Raw genomic sequence first — 26,614 nt, forward strand, 5'->3', positions numbered from 1 at the left:
AAATTTCAGAAATAGTCATGTCATGAACCCTGAACAATGTATTTGCAGACTGGGTGTATAGGGTCTGAGGTAATAATTATATACTTATTTCTAATAGGTTGGTCATCTTTCCACTCTGGAGTACTTCAAGGTTAAAGCTAAGTGCATCAAAGGTATTTTATTGTAGTTGCTTAAAAAGAAGCCCTCAGCAGATAAACATACAGCCAGGCTTTCTGAAGCCCTGAAGAAAACAAAGCAACCATAAGTCTAGTGCTTCTGGAAAGCTGGAATACAACCCACCATTTTGCTTGTTCTTTTGTTTTTCTTGGTGCTCCTTACAAGACTCTTGTAGTAATTCTTCAGAAAGCAATAACAAAAAAAATTGCTGTATTGCTCTGCACCTGTTAAAGCCTCATTCCCTTTGGATTTGTGTCTGCATCCCTATACGTGGTCTCTTCTTCACTCCAACTTCTCCTTTTTCCTTGTGTTCCCTTGCGTGTGACACTTCCTCCACAAATCTCTTGCTGCTGTCTTGGCAGGAGGCATTGTGTGCTGTGGCTGATCCTCACCATACTTGCGTTAACCGACGGACCGCTGCATGCTGTGCTGAAAGCCCTGACAGACTAAACACCCCTGGAGCCTGCCCTGACTTTTCCCGTCATGAAGATCTCTACTCTCAGAGGCTCCCCTTTACTCAGCCATTGGTTTTTCTAAAACTCCTGTGGGGCTTAATTATCTTTGAATCTCTTGTCCCTGTCAAACTTTGTTTGCAGGTGGCAATAGCTTCAAAATTTAAGGGGAATGGGTGGACAGAGTGTGATTGCACAGACCTTTTTTCCTTGAGGAACAGCTAAAAAACAAGTAGGAAAGCTTGCTAGAGCCCAGATTTTGGCAGGAATGTTGTGATGTGGATCACATACAATATTCCATCTGGAAGGTAACAATGAACTGCAGTTGGATTTTTTCTCTTTTCTAGTAAATGTGATGTACTTTGGTAATGCAAAAAAATATTGTTCAAAAGCACTGGTGGAGGTTGATTTAAGATATAATAGTTTGAAAGTAGCACAAATAAGAACAATTGCTTAACTTCTTCTTAAAATATTAACTGTGAGCCAATATAGCTTTTATGCTTTCTATGCAAACCTGTAATGGATAAATGAGTTGGTTTTGGTTTTTTTTTTTTTTTTTGAAGCGAGATTTTTGGAGTACTCATTTATTCTTTCACTGTCTGGCACCAATATTGTTTGAGAGTACTTGAAGTCATAGAAGTACATACATGCTTTTATCACAAGTCAGATTAAAGGAGAAGGTAGTACTTAATATTCAAATTTCAGTGCACTAGTACTAGCAAAAAAAAAAAAAAGTTGAGAGTTGATCAGAAATAGTGGTATTAAAATTGTCAGAGTCAGCTTTCCAGTAGGATGATGAGAGAAGTTTATAAATCGTTTGGGTGACATCCAGCAAAACACATAAACCGGGACAACGTTGAATCTGTAAAAGCATGTGAGCTTGTTTGTTTGAGAGGACCTAATACTGCATACATATTTCATGGGGAGCACAGACTTAGCTTTTTGTTGGGTACAGTTCTTGGAGTTTTAGTTCCAAATACTCTTCAGACTCACACAAATACAGCTTGTTACTGCATTATGGCTTTTATCAAAGTCAAATTCTAGAGACTTTTTTTTTAATTCAAAACTAGCTCACAAATTAAAAATATAATTTGACTTTAAAAAAAAAAAGAATCTGTTCACTTTATCCTCTGGTTTTCAGGAGCAAAAGCAATTTAACTTCTTAAAAATCTGTAACTCAAAAATGAAGAAAATGTGTTAGCATAATTTCTTCCTCCAGTTACTTTAAATGAAATTCTGAAGTGTGGTGCTTCTAGAAAGTGCTGACTTTCTGAGCTTTTCCAGTAATTTAAAAATGTGATAAATGGGATTTTCCCACATAATTTTGAGATAAATGGGAAAAAATGTAATCAAATGATGTACCAAAGGCAGCACAGGAGCAAAAAAAAATGTAAGAGGTTATGGCCAGAACCCTTAAATTCTTGTTCTTCTGTGTAGTTTTGACAATTGCTCTGCAGTAGTGTCTGAAGACTCAAATAAATTGGACTACTTGTACTTGTTACCACCCCAAAGAACATACCCTCTGAGAGGCAGCATGTATTAGCTGAAGGAGACAAAGGAGGAGAGGCAAGCCAGTGTGAGACCAGACGAGACAGAGCATGAAGCAGTTCTGGATCAGGAAAGGTCCCACATGACCCTCTGTTAATAAACTGGCTGCTTTCCATAAAAATAGATTATTCTACTTATTCTTTTTTATCATAGGAGCAAATAGAACGAAGGAGTTAAAATGCAAAAGACCCCTAATAGGAATGATGAGAAAAAAGTCTGGGGGTAGATTTACTTTGGCTTAAATACAGTGTAAGAAAGAAAATACTTGTTTCTAGAAAGCAATGCTTACTCATATTTTTCAGAGAGAGTGAGCAAGAGGGGGCACTACCCTTAGCCAAATGATGTGAGCGACCTTTTGGGATTGAGGAGACCCAAACTGAGTTCATTTCCAGTCCTCGCTTCAAGAGCAATTTGTGTTAGTTGTTGGAAGCAAAGAAGAGAACATATGTTTCCTCTTTTTAAGGAAGTGTTTTCACGATCAGGCTTACAAAGGCATCTTTCACTTTTTTATTCTTTCACCTAAGAATGTTATAATCTGGACTGCAGAATGATGAGGCATCTGCCTAAGTTTTGCAGCACTGACAGCGTAGCCTGGTCTATTGATTAAGGGATTTTAAAGAGGTGGTTTTTGTGCGAATTCCTTCAGGTTGGAGAGGATATAAAAATGGGTTTCAAATTTCCTGGATCAGTTTTCTAACTTATAGGTTTCATGTAATGGGGAACATCCCATTTTCTGCCTTTTGTTGAATCCGGTTCTGAGCAGGAGACTGGCTCTGAATTTCCCTCAGAAGGTTTAGGCACAGGTGTCTCGTACAGGGATCCCAAACAGCGGTAGGCACCAAGGTGCTTACATCAGATAAGGTGGCAGTCAACGCATTTGTTCATAAGTAACAGCAGAGTAAGAAACTGTTTTCTTCAAATGCTGAGAGTAGCAGGAGTGGGAGGAAGAGCATTATTCTTACTTTTCGGTAGAGTGAAGGCATATCCTACCCTTGCTTTCTGGATAGCATCAAAACCCTTTGACCTTCCTGACTGCTGTAATAAATATTGTTTAATGCACAAAGACTTGTGGCTTGATAGTAGTTAGGAAGGGAAGAGGGAGATGATTTTTCCAGATGACAATGATCATTGTATTAGCTGGGAGCGTTATTCTAGTTCTAAAATCCCATTACACTAGGGTCATGCAAAAGAGGAAGGGAACAATCTCTGTTATATAAAACTTACAATCCAGAGGCAAGACAGGGATACAAATATCAGGAAATAGCTGAATAGTGTTGGCCAGTGTGCCAATGTCCAGCTGCTCACACGTTTTTAGAAAGGCATTGTAGTAAAGGGAAATTTGGAAGATGTTTTGCAGATGTTTACAGTGAGTTCTTTCCAAGTGCAGGGAGGTGCACTAAGAGGAGGTTTGAAGATGATTACTTCAAGGCAATGGGCAGTCGAGGTCCCAAACCTTTTTTGCAGCATCAGTTAGGTCTTGCTCAGAAAACAAAACTGCCCATTTACTCTTTGGTTTTACTGCGGTGCAAGTAGGAGTGTTTTGCAAACACCAAGGAATTCGTTTTCATGCTCCCTCTGAAACAAAGTGCTAGTGAGCAGACATACGGAGAGGGTGTTTCTGAGTGCTCATTAACCGTGTGCAGTTTGAGATGCTTAAGATTTCAATTTAATGGGTTTTTTTGACTGCTTAACTTTATGTAGACTTACATGGTGCTTGTGTCTCAAAGCTTTGATTGGCTTGATTTGCAGATTGCAAATGGTGAAACCCAAACTTGGATATGCAGAAAATGAAGAAGATACTTCTGTCCTTTGGAAGAAACAATACATTAGCTTAAAAACTTCGTGATAAATTAATTTAAAACATTTTACTTGAATTGCCACAGAATCTGGAAAAGAACTCTTGACTTGTATGCTTTTTATAGGAACACTTGGTGATCAATGTCATTTCTTAGAAAATAAAGAGTTTAAGTTGTTGAGCTAATAGTGCAATACAATTCTAAGAAGTAGAATCTGGCTTTTCAGAGGAACATTTAATAATTACCAGATTACTTTTGCCTTTTCTGCCGTTCCAAGTCTTGCTCAAGACTCACTTTGCAAGTTTTGCCGTTGCAGAGGTAGGAGTCCTGAAGGCAAGTTCCCTTCGTTAATTCAGAATAGTCCGTTTTCAACACTGAATGGAGTAGTAGTCGAGCAGACAAAAATAGATACTCTGATCATGTGGTTAAAGACATAATGCATATGTCCAAGGAAAGATAAATTTAAGTTACATAGCCAAATGTAATTTTAGTATTTCACACATTCTGTAATTTTAGCATCGCTTTTTGAAGATGTAATATTTTCAAGTATTTGTTCGTTTTGGCAATTTGGCAAGAATTAAATCTTTGGATTCTCTTTGCTGAATCACTTGCTTGGCTACCGTGCAACAGTTTTCCTTTCCTCCAAATCACATGGTCAGGAAATCTGTGCACTATATCTTAAAGGTTGCATGTATGAAAAACAGTACTGATGCATGGAAACAGTAGGTCACAGGGAAAAAATACTCAGTATACTGATTATGCTATAGCATTTATTAACAGGTAGATCGTCCTTTAGGAGGGACACCCACATTTTTTTGATAAACAAAGAGCTCATGTAATTTAGGAAGAAAAGAAAGATTCAGGAAAGTTGCATTACTGCAAAAAGGACATCTCACATTACTGTTGATCTGTCCACTTGTGCTATTGTTCCTTTACAGGAAAAATTATGATGATTGTAAGGGAAAGGACTTACCTATAAGTATGAATTCTGTTAAATTATTAAGCAGCAATATGTTTTTCATTACTTTAACTCCCATCTCTGTTAAGGTTAACTGTGGACACTTAAAAAAAAAACCTGTTTCTCCTTGAAAAACTTGATATATTGCTTAGGCAATGATTCTGTTCCATAGATCTGTTGCTGGGATTTTGTCTTTTAAAGCACCTGTAAAACTGTATAAATATGAGTTATTTAATAAGTTAGTTGATCAAATTGATTTTTTCCATGTTGCCAAGGGAGCATTGCATGTGTCCCTTGCCTTTTGGCCCGAGGGGAGGCACAGCAGTACCCACAACGAAGGAGTAAGTGTAGCCAGCAAAGACCATTTGGCTGCTAACTGAGGCTTCTTGGAAGAACCTCCTGCACATCACTGGAGAACAAATTGCTTCCTCTCTGCCTGTCTTCAGACGTTTTCGCTTTAGTGTCTGCATCTTCCTTGCTTAGTGGGCTCTGTTAGCAACTGGCTCTGAAAAGCCTTTGTTCGGTTTTCTCGTGAGAGACTTCTTTTTGCCAGAGGTTCAAAACATGCTTGTCATGGGGTTTAGCCACGCTGCTTTCCAGATGCCCTGCACGTACTCTGCGTACAGTAGCAAGCATGTGTTGCGACACTGAGGCAGTTGGTCAAAAAATTAAAACAGGGTATGTATGCGCAGCGCAGGTTGATAAATAAAACGTGTCAAGTTCAGAATGAAGATGTAAAATACCATTTTAATGTACTAGATTAACTGTTTTCCTCCATTTAATGTTTTCTTTCCAAAATAAGTTTAGCGTGGTTAAACATTGACCTCCAGGTATTTCTGTACATAATATCAAACCTACATTACTAGACATTGTGCCTTTTGAGTTTAAAAAAAAATAAAATTGAGCCAATTAACACAGTTTACTCTAAAATGGGTATTGAAGTGTACAGAAAACTGTTAATAGATTTTAATTTATAGATTTCAGATTGCACTTGATAAATATGAAAGATTTGCTGATTATTTTCTAAAATGAAATGAGAGGGTAAAAAGGCTTTTCTTGCAATCCACATTGCTCTTCCTCATACTGTATTATAGCCACACTTGCAGTCTGCCTCCACCTGAAAAGCTGTTGCACATTCGTACTGTATGAACTGCTGTTGTACTGTTCCTGTTATATAATAATTATATTTAACTCTTGATCTACATGCACACTAATAGAAAATGGTGCCTTTTATTCTCTCCTTCAGCCAATACCAAAGCCCGCAGTAATGAATTCGCTGAAAAGAATGGACTTCAAAAATACGAGTATGTCTTACATCCGCGAACTACTGGATTCACTTTTGTGGTTGAGCGTCTAAGGGAAGGTAATCCTGCTCTGCATTTATATGTTCTTTTATTCCTTTAAGATAACGAATCTCACCCAAGCAGTAGAAGCTGATGTTCACAAAACTGCTTGAAGTAATTTCAGAAAAACTTTATGTATCCTGATCACAAAAAAAGCCCTAGTTTGCAACTCTACTTAAAATGATTGTAACGTAGAGAGATTTGAGAGAGTTGATAACAGATACTAATATCATCAGGAGATATGCAGTTGATGAAAACAACATTTTCACTTTTTTTAATATTGTGGCTTTTTTAGCAGTGTACGTCAGAAAAATAGTGGAAAAGATCCCAAAGAAGCTCAGCCTTTTTCTCTGTACAGAATATAAAGATGTGATTGCTTGTTAGGTTGAGATTGTCTGTGAGTTGTTTTGGGAATGGGCATTTCGATGAGATTTGAGGCCATAATGGTGTAACCATTAAATGAAACTGATGTGGCGGTGATTCAAATACAGATGAGTGAATGTTCACAGGATATATGAATGTATGGTTGAAGAAAATAAACATGTACGGTAGATATGAAGTGACTTATTTCTAGGCTAGTTCTTCAGGGAAAAGTGATTCGAGATCTTTAACACATGCTGGTTATTCTGACTGCCAAAGGAAGAAGTTTTGAGATTATTAAAAAGAATAAGGGCCTGCTGGTAGGTTTTTTCTCTTGCTGGAAGCCTTGCTTGGATTTCAGGAGCAGAGCTGGCTTGCATTGTGCCTGATTCCTGCTAAGCAGATATCCTAAAATCACCATAAACGCTTTGATATTTTGTCCAGCTGGACAATCCTAGCTGGACCGTATATCTATTTGACCCTATTTTAATTGGACATTCAGTGGTGGACATCTTAGATTTTCATCTATCTTGAATGTTTATTACTCAATTTGCTGTAGTAAAAAAAAATTGCTACGTATGCGATTTTAAAAGCTTGTTTTACTTAAAACTTTTCAGTACTAGGTTGACCTAGTGCATAATAATATTTCTAGCCTGGAATAAATTTTCAGTTAAAGGCATGTTTTCCACTTGAAATATTATCAACTTTAAAAAAAAAAAAAAAAGATTCTGTATTTGCTGCAGAAACGACCTTTGTTGTTATACAGTCATTTTCTAATTTTATAAAAATGCTTTTCTCTTCTATTGCTATGTGAGATCTATGCAAATTGGCCATTGGGTTGTAAAAAGGAAAACATTTGAGGCTGATTAACTGATTTTAGGCAGTACAAAGCTGGGGAAAAACCAAAAACATTCCTAGATTACTTTTTTTGTCCATTCTTTCAAATGCTTTTAAGTCCTACTTTTATTTAAGGCAAGTAAATATTGCGTGAAATATTAATGTCCCTTCAGCATTGAATTTACTTGGTATTGGGTACCTTGATAGGCATTATAAGCTATATTTATTTTGACTGTATGCTACTATGTAGTAAATTATGTGTGAGAAGGTAGTTCAACTAGCATTTTAAAATACTTAGTTATTACTTACTAATTTAAGAATTGGTTTTCAATTGTTTGCAAGTGTGCCAAGTGCAGACCATTTGTATTGAAATGTTTTATTTTTATGGACAACCTAACAGTAGTTGCTTGACTTTAAAACACTTCAGTATATTATATTACTACATATATATTTTTTTTCATCTGTACAATATAGGTGTCCAGGTAGATTTTCAGATACGGATAGCACGGTACCTAGTGTTACCATGCAGCTCTGGTTTGACTTATTATTTATACTATTAGAATGCCTTTTTTACAATTCTAATTTCTGATGCTAGCAGTAATAAAGAAAACCGGGATTGTTAAGGATATGGTGTTAACATGAGTCCCTGCTTCTGGACTGTCCTAATGCTACAGTAGTAGCAATAATCATAAAAATAGACTTGTTTCTTTTTTTCCTGCTCATAAACGCAAGCACAAAGCAGTGTGGGTGACTTTAACATGCAGGAGGGGAGTGGTGGAGATTTTAACATCATGTTTACGTCTTTTGAAAGTATTTTTGTGCATAGATGACAACCTTATTGCCCTATAGCTCTCCTGTGAATACATTTTGGCTTGTGGCTGTTTTCCATTCCTGAGGCTCAAGTGTCTTTTCTTCAGGCCTGAGTACATTATTTTGCTCCAAAAATAGATTGATGAAGAGAGAGGGAAAATGTCATTAGAAGTTTAACTGCTTTTCGAATGTTGAAAAAACTAATTTAATTTGGCAAGAACCCTGATTAATATGCATCACAAGCTGTAGCATGAAAGAATTACCTGTTATTACATAAAAATAACTATTAGCGACCCTTCTGAATAGGAAATGAAGAATCTAGAAAAAATAACCTTCTGCAAAATCTTGCTTGTATCTCTGCGGGAGAGTTTCTTCCTAGAGGAAGCACTATCTGCACCCTGACAGCATCATCCGGGCAGTTATCAGTCCTTTGCTTTCCATAGGTGGCAAAAATTTCCGAACCATGTGAATGGATTTTTGCCAGTGATGACCAACACTCAAATTCCTCTGGCTGCCTCCTCGCTCTTATATGGTCGTTATTTCAACTATTTGATCTCTTTTGCCCCTAGATGCTGGTATGATGGTTTCTAAGTCATTGCTGAGATTATGGGAGCTAAGAAAAAAAAAATCTATATAACCTCCACCAAAAAAGCAATAAAAATTGTTTAGGCAATACATCTCCTTGGCTTTTGAGTCTCTTACCTTTTTTCCCACATTCTAGCTCTTCATGAGTGATAGCTCTTACCCCCTCAGCTGACTCTTCTAAACAGAAACCCAGGTAAAAGCTGACTGGTTTTTCCTTTCATTATGCTCAGGTGCCAAGACAGTGAAAATATTATTTTACTTGTAAATGATCACAGTACTGTTTTCTCATTCATATAAACCTTAGAATCACCCAAGAGTAAACACAGGCTATGAACATGCTTTAGATGTATAATTAATAATATACTCAGGAGAATAAGGACTGCAGTTCTTGCTGTTTTTTAAGCAAGAGAAAGACATAAATTTGATTCAGCATTGATTTTTGGAGAAGTGTGTTCCTTTGGCTCAATAATAATTTTAAGTAGAATGGTTTAATATAATGTCACTGTTTGTGTATGGTAAGAGAAAATACAGTATAGACATGAGAACAGAAAGAGGGAAAGACGGCATAGTAGCTGAATAAGATCAGCTTGCTACCTGATACGCAGTGTAGAGTGTTACCTGAAGATGTGGAAGTGAGTAAGAGAGGAACAAAAATTTCAGTAAGGACTAATGAAGATGGAAACTTATTAAATACACTTAGGCTAAATATAGATTAACAAAATATATGCATTTTTCACCCCTGCAAGAAGATCATCCTTCTTGGGAATGATTATTGAATTTCTAGTCATTTGTGACAGTCTCTGCAACAGATAAAGCAGGTTTGTGAGATTCTTCATTAATCTTTGCTGATGCATGTTACTCAAAATAGCACTAGCGTTTTTTCCTAGCATGCTTTAAAGTTTGCTTCTGCAAACACTTTGGCCTTAGTCTATCAAAATACTATGAGCTCAATTAATTATACATTTTCTCAGTGCTGAAGCACATTTGATTGCTTTGATCACTTATTGTGTCAGCCAGAGGAATTACCCTGTGGAAGACCAAACCTTTGTTGACCAAAGTGACCACTGCAATTCCAAGTACTATCACATCTGGTTAGTTGGCTATCAATGGAAAGCAAGGAGAAATAAAATAGTTTATTTGCTTCTTTCTATTCACTTGATCAAGTATATCATTTGTCTTGCCTCAGCTGTTATGAATCCTGGTTTCAATCAGCAGCTGGTGAAAAATTACTAGAGCTTTATGCTGTGTTTCTTTCGGGAACACAGGTGAGCATTTTTGGAAAGACAGAGTCAGAACATGTGAATGAGCAACAGAAAATGAACACTAGACACCAGAATGAAGATTGGTCATGACTTTTTTTTTTTTTAACTCATCATCATATACCTCCCTTTAACCATCTCCTAAAATCATATTTAATCCTTTTTTAAAGCCTGAAACTTTGAATAGATGTTATGTATGGAGTCATATTTGGCAGAACTTGGGTTAAGGCAAATCATCTCCTTTTACGAAATGTGGGACTTTGAAAATGACAGAAATGTGCAGGAATTTAAATAAGACTTTTATATAAGCATACCTTTAACAATGTTAATTAAAAACATGTATGGTTTCTATAATGTTCTTGAAGATCAAGTTTGTGAGATCCTTCTGTGAAAGGTCAGGAGGTTACTCAGAAATTAAGTATAGATTTTCAGGCCTGGTTGTATTTTATGAAGTTTTTTCTGAAATGCCAAATGACATTGAAAGTTCAGATGGCTTGAATGTTCAGTTTCAAAGAGATGGAAAATAATACTGGTTGATTTGATTCAATATTGTCTGGATTCATTGAATTACATATATTCTCTTGGCATAATATCTGTAATTGTAGCCAAATAGTCTGTCAAGAGAAAATAGTTGTTTACGAATGTTTTCTTAAAATTGCTTCATGGCTTTTAAGTATTTTCTCAGGACTAAATAAACAGTAAGTGTTAAGACAGAGCTAAGGTTTTAAAGCATCATTAGAAGATTATTCATACTTTTGCAGACAATCATTTCTGCCAACATTAGATTTTAACTGACCTCTTTTTGACACTTCCTCTATATCCATCAACAGTCTTTAATATCTGGATACATTGGACTGGATGTTCCTATTATGAGGTTTATATTTTACTAGTTTTACAGTATGATGAAGAGTCAGAATTATTTGCCTTATTATAGTATTTCAGCTTCAAATTTATTGCTGGTTCTTAATTAGCCAACTGAAAAAAATATTGCAGATAACAGCTGCCAACTGCAGCATCATAAAATAAAAAAAGATACTAATTTAACATGCTTGCCTTCATTGCATATCCTTACTGATGGAAAGAAACTGTGATTCTCATCCTGTTTCCATGATCGGCTCAAAATTGATAGTTTTGCCCCAAAATAAATGTTTATATACACAGAATCAGAAACCAGTCTGTATCTTCTACTGTTTATACCTGAGTTTTACAGTTGTACAGCATTTCAGTAATTGCATGCAAGTATCCCAATCTGTTTCATTGCTAGGGCAGGGAAATTGTATTTAGGTGTTCAATCCAGGATATCTATATATATCTATGTAAATACTTTAATCCTGTGACACTTACTAATATGTAGATTCTGTATGCTTTTCTGGGAGCTGTAGTATCCACGTATGCATATTGATGTACTTAACTCTTAATGCCATTTGTTTGAGTTATGGTACAGTGTGCTTATACGGCACTTTTGAGCTAATAATCTAGGGAGACAGTTTGTGGTTTGCAGATTAATATATATCTAAGGCAGTTAATAGGAGATGATGATCACCAGTTCTTGAAAGCTGACACATATGGTTTGGTTCACCTTCACTAGGATGTGAAGTAGCCAAAGAGTTACGCAGCAGGTCCTTGTAAGCGGCATCTGGATGTCCTCACTATGCACGGAGAATATAGTAAGCCCCTGTATAAAGCCCTAAATAGCTTATGGACCGTCTTTAGGAGATGATTCTGTCTTGAGCCCTGCAATTGTCACATGAGCCAAGGTGCTCAAATTTGACGTATTTGTGTAAAAGATGTTTAAAGTTGAGACTCTCAATTTAGTAATTCATTAACGAGACACTCCAACTTGAAGTAGCCAGAGTATATTAGCTCCCGGAGCTTTTTTCTTACTCTGACTTTGAAAGAGAGAGGCAGGAGGCTGCTTTTATGAGTGGATGAAATGTCAATGAGGAATGCTACCATGATATTGCCAGAGGCTTGTCTTCTGGTGTAGATGACACTTCTACTCTCTGCACAGTTATGTCCAAAGCACATACAGCTTACAAGACAGATGCCATTCATTCTTTCAAATGTAAATCAAAGTAATACCGATTTCTAAGTGTGTTATATTTGGGAGTTTTTTTTTAAGGGAAAATTGATGCAGGTGTAAAATTCAGGTCTAATAGCTCTGTTCGTTGACTGAAATGCTCAGGCTGTGGTGGGTGAGGTGTATGAATGAATGGATGTACGTACTAAATATACTGCTTTCTATTTTGATACACAAAGTTTCTTTCCTCTTCACATAAATACTGGGTGAGGCAATGAAGTCTTGATCACAGAAGTGTCTGCTGAATTACCTGCAGAGGTTTCATGTGCTCAAACTGAACCACGTAGCAGGACTTCAGCAGTTTTCAGGTTCATGCATAATTTGTCTTCTGCGTAACAGAGGTGCAGGACGTAGAAAGGCCCCACATCAAATAACAGAAAGGGTTAGATCTGTTGTTTTAACGAAAGCTAGCCTCCCTCTTTGTGACTGAACACATTTCTGACTCCCAGAATGATATGCTGGGCCACTGCCAAAATTTCTGTGGGTGTTGGCGAGGCCAGAGCTTGCACACTGACCGGCACTGCCATCTCTCAGAGCAGCTCTCGCCTGTTTGTGCTGGTTGCTCGGTGCATGTGTAAACCAAAACCAGTCTGTTTTGGAAATAGGAAAATGTAAGTGGCCACATGAGCATTAAGTTTAGGTCCTCAATCAACTAATTTCACCCGTATGTCTGTCAGATTTGCAGAGATTAAGCAGCAGCTCTAAACCATTGTTCCTCAATGCAAGGAAATTCTTTCTTCCTGATTTTTTTTTCTTCTCTGTGCATGTGTGCCTCCCAGAGTCGTGTTACTAAGTAGACTGATACTCAGAAATTACAGAGCTATTGTGAAAGAGCTTTGAGCGATTTTTTTTTTTTTAGCTGAAAATGCAGTATTAGAGCTTCACTGGTTGCCGTTATAATTGAACTTGTGCTTTTATGAGAATTGGATCCTGTGCATTAAATAGCATAGCCTTTGATATAGAAATATTGGTATGCAAGTTGAAGCTTGCATGCCTTTTATGCCTTTTGTGTATTGGTAGAAAATTCATAACAAATTAGTTAATTTAAAAAAAACAAAGACCTTGTGCAAAAACTCACTTTTATCACTAGGCATGTCTGTGAAATTCAGCAATGCAGAAAATCGGGTGCAGGCTGTTGTGCTTTATTGCAAACGCTGACAGTTGTCTCTGTAATCTGGAACATGGGAAAGGGCAGCTTGACTTTTTCCAGAATCATGTTAACCGTTGATGATTACCATATCTTGCAAACATCTGCATGTGTTGGCTTTGACGTACTTCTCAGAATGAGCATCAGCTTTCTGTTAGATATTTTCTGGCCTTTGGTACACGTTGAAGTTTCTGTTACTATCTCTTCTTTCATGTCTTACTGGAGCAGTATGCTGCACTACTTGCCCCACCTCTGTGGCAAACAGTCCATCATTTCAGTCCTCCTGGGAAGGATTTGTTTTTTCCAAACCACTGTTTTCTCTCAGCCCCCATCCTTTCCTCTTTCCATCCTCCACTGCTTTTGAGAAGGGAGCACAGCCTTTCACTGGAGGGTTTATGGTGGATCCATGTAAGAATCGCTACCACCCGCCGCGTTTGCAGGTTGACATGTTGTTTGTGTCACCCAGACATCTATGGTACTCATCGGAAATATTTCAGGTTTTACATTCTTGAGCCTATCAAGATCCATCTACTGAAATAATCTCCTTACACTCTCTTAAGTGTGAGTCATGGCTTGTGAGAAGCAGATATACCATGCGGTGGATCATTTTCCATTTACCTCCTTGGAGGTTATTAATAGTCACTGTGGTAACCATATTAAAAAGTTATTTGCCAGTAGTTACCCCACAGTGGTATTAGAGGTTTCCACTGTTTTCCCTTAACTCAGAATACACAGTATCTGTGGTAACGATGTGGTAATGTTTGGCAAATGTGGACTTTTTTAATTGCTTCAACTGGAGGCCTGGAATGTTAGCTCATCAGATCGCATACGTAGAAATGAAGCTTGGCCAAAGATGAGTTCAGGAAAAATGATTGCTCAGTAAAAAGTAGAATTCTTTTCTTCAGAATTGAAAGAAATTGAAAGTTCCTGCCTTTTTTTTTAAATCTAATGTTTACCTCCTCTTCAGGATATTTTTAAAAAAGGTTTTTCTCATTGTTTGTGCGCTTTGGCTAGGCAGTGGACCGAGAGTGTGTGTAACAAGGTATAACTGCTGGTCTAGACTTGGTCAGCATCTCTCTGGGTGTGCATTTTGAAAGGTCATTCATCTGATTGGAATATTTATTTGGTTTGTTTTTTCGTATAGTGTCACTCACAGCAGCGCAGTGAGCTTAGCACAGGGTCTTGCAATACCCTTGGTGCTCCCCTGAGCACAAAACACCAAACGGTGCATTTTGTGGGCTTGCTCACTACATCCTTGTGACGGGCTTGATACTAATAAAGTATACTGAATACTGTAAGAATTGTCAAGGGGATTTGGGTTTTTGTGTCAGAGTACTGAGCTTTGTGGTTGTTTTTAAAGACTTATGGCTGCAGGACAGACAATAGGTGAGCCTCGGGTAAAGTTTAAGTTTATTAATTACTGCTTGTTCTTGTCAGCCAATGATCCATGATTTTGCTGGTGATATTGGTTGGATTGGTAGCATATTTAATTATTGCTGAAGTTGAAATTAATTCCTATAAACAGAGAAACAGTACTGATATCTATTTATTTCCCATGGCATTACCAGATGCTCTACACAGTGTACCCATTTCTCGGCTGTTTGTTAGTAAGGCAGATAATTGCTTCAAGCAGTCTTGAGTAGAGAGGAGCCTAAACATACTTTTTCCAGAATAAAATACTGCTTTAGTGTCAGTTAGGAGATGATGTTTCCTGATGTGTTTTATTAGAAAAATAGCAGCATCTACAGGCTTAACAGACTAATCCCAAATCAGAGTCCCATTGTAGAGGAGATTCTCAATCATATTTGATGGATTCCCCACTCTTCCACTTTTTGCAGATGCTAGCTGTTTTCATTTCCAGCTGCATTAACGTTGCTGCAAATGTATTTTGTGTATTCCTGATATCACTTTTCTATATGAGTAATTGCTGGCAGGGAGGAAGGTCCGTGGAGTATCATTTCAGTTACTGGAAATGTTGGAATCCTCAAGCTGTTCAGATGTAGCCCCCAAATCTCTAAGATAGTAATAAAACTTTCAGTCTCCTTTACTTGCAAAATTTGCTGCTTATGTATCATTAAACCTTAAGTAGTTTGTTTCTTTCATTCCTTTCTGCTGTTGCAGCTTCAGCACTTCTTCCCTTTGCCCTCCTCCCAATCCCCTGCCATTGTTTTCAGGGTATACAAAAATTAGCCCAACATCATACTTTTCCGAGCTGACTCAGATCCCTGAGTTTGGCAATCATTTGCAAGGCTCTGCTCCAGAGATGTTGAGAGCACTGCCACATTCATGAGTCCTGGATGTTGCTATGGTACTGATACTGAAAAACGAAAAACATAAGAGGGCAGAGGAGCTTGGGAAAAATTGTAGTAGAGTATAAATGCTTTTTAAAATAGATTTTTATCAAAACATAAACTTCAGCATAAATTCAACTCTTCACCTCATTCATCACCTTATATGTAATCTGAAATATTGCTGTCTTTGGGACTTATTTTGTCAACCTTTTCCTGAACTGCAGGATTCTGGAGGGCAGGAAATAAAATCTTGGCTCTCAATGTTCTCACTAAACATAGGTAGATATAGGAAGGGTTTCCCTTTACTGCCTACGTGCCATGCTAGTTATTTGAAGTGCTGTACAATGTGAATTAACTGTTATAATGAAGTATATTACAGATAGAAGGTTTGAATATATTTTCCCATAAATTCACTTTTTTGTGGAACGGCTACCAGTTAAGAATTGGAGAACTGTTTTTAGTATACATTCAGTATGGTAGTGTCTCTCCCTAATCCTATTTCATACTGTTAAAAGCTAATAATATCTTAAAATAAGCATCTCTGAAATGCATATCATCTATATTTAGACTTATGCAAAACTGTGATTTTGTTTGCCTTGGTAGTCATTGTTGACCTTGCAGCATAACAATAAAAGTGAGTGCTCTTGGTGATTATAAAACAGCTCCAGAAGCGGGGACCTGAGCAACCTTCTGGGCTGGCTTGTTCCGATCACCGGTCCTTCACTGCGCTGCTCTGAAATGAGCCAGCTCATCCTGATGGTTGCTGGCATCGCACAGACAGTAAGGACATCTATTAGGAGAAAAGCGTAACATGCACAATAAATAAAAAGAAGAGAGACATTTTCAAAAACGCATCAGAGACTTTGGAATTTGTGAGCAATGGCACGTTTGTGTTGCCTGGAAGTTGCTATGGGTACTGATGTTGAAAAGCCAAACACAGAGGGCAGACCTTAGGGACATAAGTCCCATTGAAAATCCTATAAGAATTAGTGTTCTCTAAATCTGCTTGGATGCTTTTGAAAAATCATCCCTCAAAAGGATTCTTTGCCTAAGTGCTCTCCAGGTTCATCCTGTCAGCAGCACCACTGTGATTTAACCAGTCCTACTTCTGCCTTCACTTATCCAAAAAAGCATTCCTTCCAAAAGACCTGAAAGCTCCCTGGCTTGCTCTATCAGCCCTTTGCTTTGCTGCTCTTGTAGCGTGGATCAGAGAATTAAATGAAACATATGCTCAGCAGCTATGTGGCTCCTTCTTTCCGTCCCATTCTTCACATACTGTCTGCTAGGACTGTGTCTTTTTGAGGCAGGTATTTTGTTTTTGTGTGTCTGAAACAACCATCTCACTGGTATATTAGCATTGTTGAAGCAGGTAGCAGTTAAGCTGCAGCTGTCTCAAACAGTGCACTCTGCATGTCCACAGCATTGCAAATATTTAATAAACCTGTTAATAATACATTCCAAACCATACTGAGAGGCTGTGGAGATTCATCAGGATTTATGCTACCTGTGGTGCTAACAAATTCAGTTGACATTACACACTGAGACATACACGTAAGCATGCACTCATGTTAAAATATATACATAATTTCTGATTTATAATAGCAGTGTTGTACACTAGGAGAGAACATTTTCAAAGGATTATTCTCCTTGAAGGGATAAATTCTCTTGACTTTCACTCTTGTGCCTTTCTGTATTCTGGCACATGTTGTAATCAACCAGCAGCATATTCCTTTTCACATCGTCTTGTTTGGATAGCAGTGGACAGCACAGAATTCATTAAAACCGAACAGCCAAATGCTGATAGAATGTAATGAGCCTATGACTCAAATGGTGGTTTTTTTTCCTGTAAGGTATGGTACATTGTGTATATGTAGAGGAGTTTTGGTGGCTGATTTCTGTCTGTCTTGGCAAACTGTCTAGGATGAGGATCGTATTCTAAAACCTCATTAATACAATTAGAGAAAACAAATCTTACTTAGCCTTTGTGAATTTATGCAGTAAGGATATACCCCCCATGATTTTTTACAAGCAAAATGATTTTACTCTGCCATTCCCTGTGAGCTGACTGAAAGCACCGTGGCCAAACAAGGGCTGCTTTACACCCAAATTGGAGAGACTGTGGTAACAAAGCCAACGTGAGTTTCAACTAGTCAAGACCATGAGCACAGTGAGCTCACTCCAGTCTGCAAAATATTCTGGGGCATCCCCAAGCCAGTGTAGCAGTGTTATTCAGAATGAGTTTCACTGGCTTCTTGCTAGAGGTCCATTGCCGCCTCTTAGCTGGTTGAGAGGAGGAACTCAATTGAAGTAGGTACACGTCACTTTGAAAACGTTCCAGGATCCACTATCGGGATGCTCTATCTTGATCTACAAGTCAAATGGCCTCATAAGGTGCTGCATCTTTTCAAAGTAAAACAGGAGGAAAGTGTTGAACATTCAGATTGTGTAACTAAATGCTGAGAAATAGGAATTTCAAAAAGTGAGATTGAATGTAGCCCTCTTGTGGTGTATGCTTTTGAGCGAGAGAACAAATGTTGTGTTTTGCCAGTCTGGTATTTCCTTTGCTTAGAATGACAAACTTTTAACAATGTATTTCATGCTTTTTAATTTCAAACGAAAGAAAGGGGGGAAAAAAAATGTCAGAATGGAGAGCTTTTACCAGCAGGCCTTTGAGGTTGATCTGCTACGCAAGAAGCTGTGAAGGAATAAAGCAAGTTCCATAATCTGCAGTGTTCTCTGGAAGAGCCTGAGAGTGGTGAAGGTGAGGAAATGAACTGAGTTTCTTCCTAGGAGAAAGGTGGAATTTGGGAGTATCTGGTTATTACTCCAGAAATATTGCCTTCATTTTCAAAAATTCTATAGTAACTCTTTTACAGCTGTTATCTCAACCTTGTTTTCTCAAAATATTTTGCTATCCAGAAACACATTCCTAAAATATTTTCATTGCTTTAGTAGAAGAGTTGTGGCAAATACGAAAAAATGGAAGTAGTGGAGGTAGCTGAAAGAAATAAGAGAGGCTTGAAGATGTATATTCTGACAGCAGATTCTCAAATCTACTTCTTATAAATACAATAATGTGTTTTATGTCTATGAGTAATCCAGAGTACACTTTAGGAAACGGTGGTATATCAAATGGGATATTTGAACATGGTTACATAATAAGCATCTTCTAGCGCTCAGATTTTGTTCTCTTAAAAAAAAAAAAAAAAAAAAAAGACAAAAACAAACCACCACAAAAGTTTTTCTGATTTTCAAGTGATATGTTTCTTCCCTGACTTGCATTACTAAATTGTGCTTCTGCTTTACAGAGCAGAAATGTCATGTTGCTTTTTCCTTCTTGGAATTTGCTATGTGTATCTGGTGTGGACAAAAATCAAGAGAAATCTTGAAAAGGAGCACCAGCATAGTTTTAATCCCAAAAGTATGACATGTCACAAAAATCTTTCTCTGAAAAAAAATAAACACACTAAGAAACTAGTTATAAACAAATAAGAACATGAGCAATATGCTGGTCAGGCTTTTGTCACAAAATAAACAAAGACTATTGAGAACTGCATGTAAAATGTATTTTGTCTGCTACTTAGCACACACTGTAGCTAAAACGGAAAATTCTGTAGAGCCGAATGATAGCACTAAGTGAAGTGGCATTTGCAATTAGTTTTCCAGTGGTTTGGTGGTATTAATAATGCAGCAGAAGGACAGGATATCCTTCAACTAAGTCAGTATGAAAAAAGGTTTTCATTAGCATTACAATCAACTCTGAGAACTAGGTATTCTTACTCATTGGAAAAAAAGGTTTGGGGAAGCAAATTTCATGTTTGAAAATATTTGGTGAATTTTGGAGAGTATCTAAATATGACTATTATCAGAAACTGTTTTTAGTATAGTGTAGGGATAAAGTATCTTTCTCAGGCTGTTATTGTAATTCATAAGATGTTATTTTCAGCAGTGTTTATTATACAAAAGAATGTTCAGAACCAGATAAATACACTAGGGAGCCTGGTTAAATAGAAATAAACCAAAGGAGTTACTTAAAGTTACAAGAGAAACAAAATGCTGACATAGATGAGATAAATTATTCTTTCTATTTTTTTTCCATAATAGTCTACTTTGGTCAAAACCAAAGAACAGTAACTGATATATTTGCATATTTGTGGGCAGATTTAGATGAAGATCACAAATGTCCTGATTTATCAGCCAAGGTAAAATGAGATTGAAGCAATCCAGCCTGGAGGAGCTGATGCTTATCAGCAGAACCTTGGAGCTGAGAGAGAGTAATTGGAAGCCATCAGATGCAAGTTGATGACGATGAATGGATAGACAAGAAAGCAGTATGCCTTTTTATAATTGTCACCACAGACTACAGGGCACTTGTGTTTGTCAGAACAGTCAAATTAGTCCAGCCTTCAAAACAGATTATGCAATTCTGCTAAAATGGAGATGACCATCCGGCAGCCTACAGCAACTTTGGAATTTGCTGCCTTTGCCAGTGTACCCCATCCTGAATTATGTGCTTAGATTTTAGCCTGATGCCCAGCTACATCTTTATCAGCCAATAATATCTTTTAGGTGAATTACTGTGCATACTATTACACAGTAGCTCAAGATCATCCAAATTCTTAGTCTTTTCTACATACTTGGTTAGAACACTATCAGGATTTTTTTGAAGGATCTCTTCCTACACCTCCCTGCAGTAAACACTCCAAATACACTTTCATGTAATCCTCCTTCCCTACATTATTGTGGTTCTGTCCTACGCATGTCCTGATGTCTGTGCCTCAGATAGGCCTGAAAGAGTATCGTAAGTGGCCTCACCAGTTCTGCAGAAGACAGTTAATTCTTTCATGTTCCTTCTCTCTTATGCCACTACGTCCTTGTTTGTGTCTTCATCTGAGAGCAGAGGGAGGAAACTCTGTCAACTCTGAAGTTCGAGGGTATTAAGAAAACTCAAGCCTTCCTGATTTTGTCTTTTGGACATTTCTTCTTTCTACTCTCTGTGCGCTTGCCACGACATTCTTGCTCTGACACTGACTATGGTGCAATTAATTACTAGTCATTTCTGTGTATTACGCTCAGCTTGTTCTCCTCTTAAAAGAAGCCATAATTTGGATAGATCCCTCTCTCAAGCATGAAAAACCATGATGCTTTGCTAACTTCCCTCAACAAAGTCACTCCACATCAGGTACTTGTCAGAAGGACCCTTCTGCAGCCTCTGTGAGACTTCTGCTCTGTCTGTCTCCACCCAAGGCAGCCCTAGTTGTGCTGATGCCTGGCAGTTGCCCAATACAATAATGTTTGAATTCCGTGTATGATGGATCGGATTTCTTGCCACACAGCAGACACCTGTGATAGTAACATTTCCAACTCAACATTACTGAAATATATTTGGTTCCTTTTTTTGCTCAGTATAAAGAATGCACCCCATATATGACATTTCGAGTGAAATTCAATTAGCAGGAATATGAGTGAGGTTGGTTGAGTTCAGTAGTTTCCCTTTGTTTACCAACAGAGGCTGGTGGAGGTTACACAGTAGAGGCAGCTTTGGGTTGCTGCTCTTCGTTTTATAAACAGTCGTGAATAATAAGGTCTCCCCTGCCAAACTTGTGTTCTGGATGACAGCTGGCCAGCTGGTTGCTCTCAAAGGAATTTGCTTCGAATGGGTTATGTGCTCGAATGATCATATCCATCAGATTTGAAGGCAGATCCATGTTGAGTAAAGCTCCCAGAGGATGTGTGAGTACAACTCAGTGAGGGACAGGAAGGTCTGTACCAGAACCTTGAATGGTGTGCTGGGCAGAGTGCGGAGACCTGGGGTAAGGTGTCCAGCTGTAGCTTTTCCATGAATTTTTGTCTGGGCTGTAAAATAAATGACTGTAACACCAAGTCTGGAAAGGAAGAACGATTAAGCCTCCATTAGCAAACAAACAGCAGGTAGTCATCTCGTTAACCAAAGATGAAATTTGGTCCAAAGTATCTAGCCCAAGAGTAGTAAATGTGAGTGGAACTTAATCCCAGAACTGCAAACTGCTTTAAGTATCTTAACAGGGAGGGAAATGGCAAAGTTGTTTTTATCAAACCTGTGCCCCAGCTATTGCAATACCTCAGTATTGCTCAGTCTTAGTGTACTGTGAGAATAGAAACATCTTACAGGTTTTTTTGAAAATGTAACAGTTCTGTCTCACTTCATCATGAGGTAGAAGTTCCTTTGCAGGAATTTCAGTGGCCTTTAATGCAAGGTTAGGTTAAGATAACTTAAAGTGACCGTTTTGGCCTTCAGGTCTCTGGCAGAATCCCTCACTTGTTGAAGTTGGTAGAAAATTTCATACTGACCGTACTGGAAAGGTGGTTGGATGTGTTGTTGCACAAGACAAAAAATTGTATCATGTTTATATACAAGAATGTTTAAAATCCTGGCGTTTCAAATTGATATTGATGTGTTTATTCTAAATCTCAGTGAGGCTTCCTCTACGTAACTGTCTTGTATGTCAGTATGTTGGGATAGGTAGTATGACTTTGAGAAAAGGTAATATAAAGGAGGTTAGAAAAAGTCAGCATTTAGCTGTCTGTGTGTGAATGCTCATTTAACTTGGTTAGACTGGATGCCTATGAGGTGTCTCTTCAGTAACTGAAATGTGCATCCCCTTTAAGTGTAAAACATCAGAAAAAAGTATCAAAACACAGACGAGGTGAAGATGAGTGGGAAATTGCTACTCATCTGTTGAATGGAAACTTGATGTTAAATAAGATCTTCTTGTGTTTCACCGTTTGAAACACAGTAAGAGTTCCAGGAACTAATTATCTAGCAATGGATGATGACATGGAAATATATTAAATATACATAGATAGCTAACCATGAATACTTGATGCATGCAAAAGAAGAGTCTAGTTAATTTTTATGTAAATTAAGCAATATTGAAAGTGGCACTATAATAAGCGACAACACTGTTTTGCATTTGAATAGAACAAAGCAGCAAATTCACACTTGAAATAGAGCCTTTCTTATTAAATTGTCTTTTCCTGGGTAGATATTTTAATGTGTGCTTTACAGTAAAAACATGGTCTTCATAGGTATCACCTTGTCTAGAAACAATTGGACAAGTTAGCCTTTTAAAAGCTAATTTAATTCTTTGTTGGTTGTCTTGTCTACGTTATCGCTTTTAATGATTAAAGGGACTACTGTTGAATCAGTGTGATAAGAAGGCATAGTTAATGCCAAGATTGTGTAAGGACTAGCTTTTTTCCAAAACTTTGTGGAAGTAATGAAAAGGGGTGCTGCCTACCAGGGGAGTAAGAATGTCGGGTGTGGACTGGCCTGGCAGAGGTGGGGATGCTCTAAGTGCAAGCTTAGCTGCACCATGCTGCTTCGTCGGGGGACAGCTCCAGCATGAATTCAGCTGAGAGGTGGCCTGTTATCTGGAAGATAGGAAACTCACTTGTGGTGACTGAGTGTAGAAGAAAAACTGAGAAGGATTGAGGAGAAGGAAAAAGTTCAAAAAGAAGGTGCATTTATCTTTAGGCTTCTGCTGCAGATTGCTTGATGGATGGCGGTGCTTATCCTGACTCTTTATGCATGGTTTATTTATGCTGCTCATATTACTTCATTTCAGAATTGTCCATGGATATATAAAAAGTTCAGACATAGGTTATGTATAGAGCTTTTAAAACTCTTGGAGCTGTTAGTCTTTGAGGGTGAGAGAGGAGGGTATTAAAGCAATTATTAAATGTATATTAATATGCACTGGTAAACAAACTTCAAAAACTGTTAAAGAACAGATGCCTTTGGCACGTTTCAATGGTAAGCATATGGCTATTCAGTTTTGAAATACAAATCCCAAAGCATTTGGATCAGTGCCTGTCAAATAATTTGTCATGACAGAGGGTTCAGCTTGGAGCTGCAAATTCAGTCCTATTCCTTCTTTCTAATCTACTGTTGAATTTGATTAGTTGAGCCACCACTCAGCTTCCTGTAAGACTGGAGTCCTTAATCTGTGGTAAATGTACCGCCAGAGGCATGCAGGGCACAATCTTTTACCTCTTATGTTATACAGTGCTGTGTATTACAAAGGTTTGAATATCTTTGGAATGGCTGAGGACAAGTGTTTATGTTAGGGATAATTTAAAAAAAATGACAAGCAACAACTGAGTTCATATTATAATACCCAAAATAAGAATATACTCTTATTGCAAACAGTTTACATGTGCAAAGTTTGTAGAAGAGGCTTTAACAGTTGAGCTGCAAGTCAAAATGACAAAATCCTAATTTTTTTCCTTAGCTTGTTTCCAAATCTACAACTTTCACATGGAGTTCAACTCTAAAATGAATGAATAATTTCATTTTATAAATGTTTAAGAAACAGAATCAGAAAAATCATAGTGAATTAGCTTTATAGTTTATAATGAGCACTGCTTTTATAAATGGAGAGCTCTAAGACTGGTCATTGACATTACAAAATTTGAGTCTTCCTTCACAGATCAGGTTTGGGCTTTGAATTTAAAAGCTGATGCAAACCTGAATATTTGAAGGCCTAATGTATTCTTTAAGGGTGAGGCCAGATTTCTTTATCACCTTTCAGCATCCAATATCATTAAATCTTAAAGGACTGTTTTATTCCATTTGTTGGGGGACTAGTAATTTTATTTGGATGAAACCAAGAATGAAAGCAAAATTAAAAAGAGGGAGAGAAAAAAACATTATAATGCTTGGAAAATTTGACACTCAGAAGTCAGCGAACATCACAAAGCTGTTTGTGGAATCTTAATTTGGCTTTCTTACATGTATATATGAGATGATCTGGTCTTTAGCTAAATGATTGCATGCCATTCTCCCCCCGCACACGTCCTCTGCCTCATTGAGCACTCACTGAAGGAGCAACTTTTAAATATTTTGTTTTCTCCTCATCTTTGGTGTGTGGCCCCAGGGCTTATATGCTGCACTATTCAAGCTCTTCTCTGCAAACAGAATTTCCATATAAGCATCTCTGCTGCTTGCTGCTCTAGTACTAGAGTGCTTCGTGATCTTGAAGGAATTTATTTTCACTATATCTGTATTTACCTCATGCATGTGGGAAACTGAAGCGCAGCAAGACTAAGGTCAGGTCTACTGCCTGGTTTTAGACACCTATGGGCTTATTTTTCAGTCGTAGCGCTTTCCGTGCAGCTTGCAGCTGGGGATGCTCAGCAGCATTGTAAAACTGACCCTAGAAACTTCCAGTCAGCCAAACCAGAAGATGAAAAATTGAAGTCTGTTTATGAAATAGGCAGAAATAGCATACAGTTCTCTTGGGTTTTATTTAGCTTGAAGATTGGTTTGAGACTCAACTGCCTAAAGTTGAACTTGTCCTGTTTCCTCCCCCCTCACTGTTTGTTCGTTGCAGACCTTTCTGGTCCTGCAGCAAATGAAGCAAAGCTCCTGCACTCTGTTGTTACACAACCCTGATTCACTGCAAGTTCAGGTCCTGGGGCATAGTAGTATATCATCATGGAACTAAAGATAATATCCATTATATAGGCAGAGGCAACCTTAGATCTGGCATTTTCCTACATCTGAGTATTGAACTTTACAACCTAATGTTCTTTACTACTGATGTATTTTATGTTATTCTAAATGTTTTTAAACACTAAATCAACAGCTGATCACACAACAGATACTGCCGCCATCCCTCCCCAGGCTGGGTTTCTGCTTTGGTTGCCAAATTCCCTTCCAGAGCTGTTAAATAGTTGTCCCCTTTGCATTTGAATCAAACGGCTTCCTTCCCCATGCTGCATGGGTGGTCACACGCAGGAGCGATGAGAGGACATAGCATGGTCTTTTGCTCACAGGGAATGGTACATGAACTGAAGGCTAGAAGTTGGGAATACTCAATAAGGACAGATTCTTCTTAAATTTCAGCTGTAAACTATAAAATGTTTGCTGAGCGTGTGCAAAATTAAGATTCTTCAAAGGCTCGTAGTTTTTGGCCAAATTTGGGATGTTTTCTTGGAAGTTGGCAAAAGGCATATTACTGACACAAATACCATCTCCTGCCAAACTTCAAGTCCCAGTTCCAAGGCTTGGGGATGTTAGTCCTTTCCAAAGAAGAAACCATCTGAAATTTTTTTTGTGACTTTTTAAGTAACAAAAACATTTTTTTTCCATAGCCTCAGTCTTTGATATAACTGAATTGCTTTAGCTGAGATTGTGGTGCCCCTTCTTCCCTTAAAAAAAATGAATCTGAGGCTGAAAGAGCCTGGAAATTTAAATGACTTCAGTCCAAGTGGTTTAAACTTGATGTTGTACATAGCAATTACAGTAGGGTCTTGTAATGAAAGAGCTGGGAAATTGTAATGTGAAGGTACTAAGCCTGCTTTACAGTAAAAGAAATTGGCTGTTGTCATCTGAGTTGTTTCATACTAGCATAAAATTGGTGTTTAGGAACTTTATTTTTAGAACAAATAACCCAATCTGGACTGGACAACTTGTCCTACTTTGATTTTTGCTTGATCAGGAGAACGTATGATATGTTGGCATTGCACTGTGCAGACTCAATCCAACCATCTAAGGCTAGTTTGTTAGGATATCGTCTTGCAATATGAAATGTCTTTTCGTGAAAAGAATGCAAAGAATTTTGTTGCTAATAACGTCTTACCCTTTATGGGTAAAGTTATTTTGCTCCCTTCCAAGATGAATGCAGCTCTCACCGACTTCAGTGAGGATCTGCTGCTTTTCTCCCTCTCTGCTCTTGAAAGGCTGGATCCTTAGCTGGGCTGAATTAGTTTAGCTCTGTTGAAATACGTACAGCTTTGCCGCTGTACATCCAGTCAAGTATTTGCACTTCTTTTAACCAGAATGTTTGGGTTTGCTCTTGGAAGTTCAGGTTTTTTTCCCAGCTGAACTTTAGTAAAAATAAACCAGGAAGTGGTTCTTAAGTTGCTTTGCTTCTCAACAAGTTGCACAACTGGGGTGGAGGGGACGGGGGGATTATTAATCCACCCAAAAGCTTTGTAACCAACCAT

The 26,614-nt window shown here is 37.8% G+C and overlaps 1 protein-coding gene across 1 annotated transcript in view; it reads left to right on the forward strand.

Annotated features, from left to right (window-relative positions):
• Positions 1 to 26,614, forward strand: part of LCLAT1 (lysocardiolipin acyltransferase 1) — a 120,660-nt gene that overhangs the window by 60,585 nt on the left and 33,461 nt on the right. Inside the window, 1 exon segment of the mRNA XM_050894374.1 lies at positions 6,157 to 6,273. Coding sequence (XP_050750331.1) covers positions 6,157 to 6,273 — 117 coding nt within the window.

Source organism: Gymnogyps californianus, chromosome 3, assembly GCF_018139145.2.
Source record: "Gymnogyps californianus isolate 813 chromosome 3, ASM1813914v2, whole genome shotgun sequence".
Taxonomy (NCBI): Eukaryota; Metazoa; Chordata; class Aves; order Accipitriformes; family Cathartidae; genus Gymnogyps; species Gymnogyps californianus.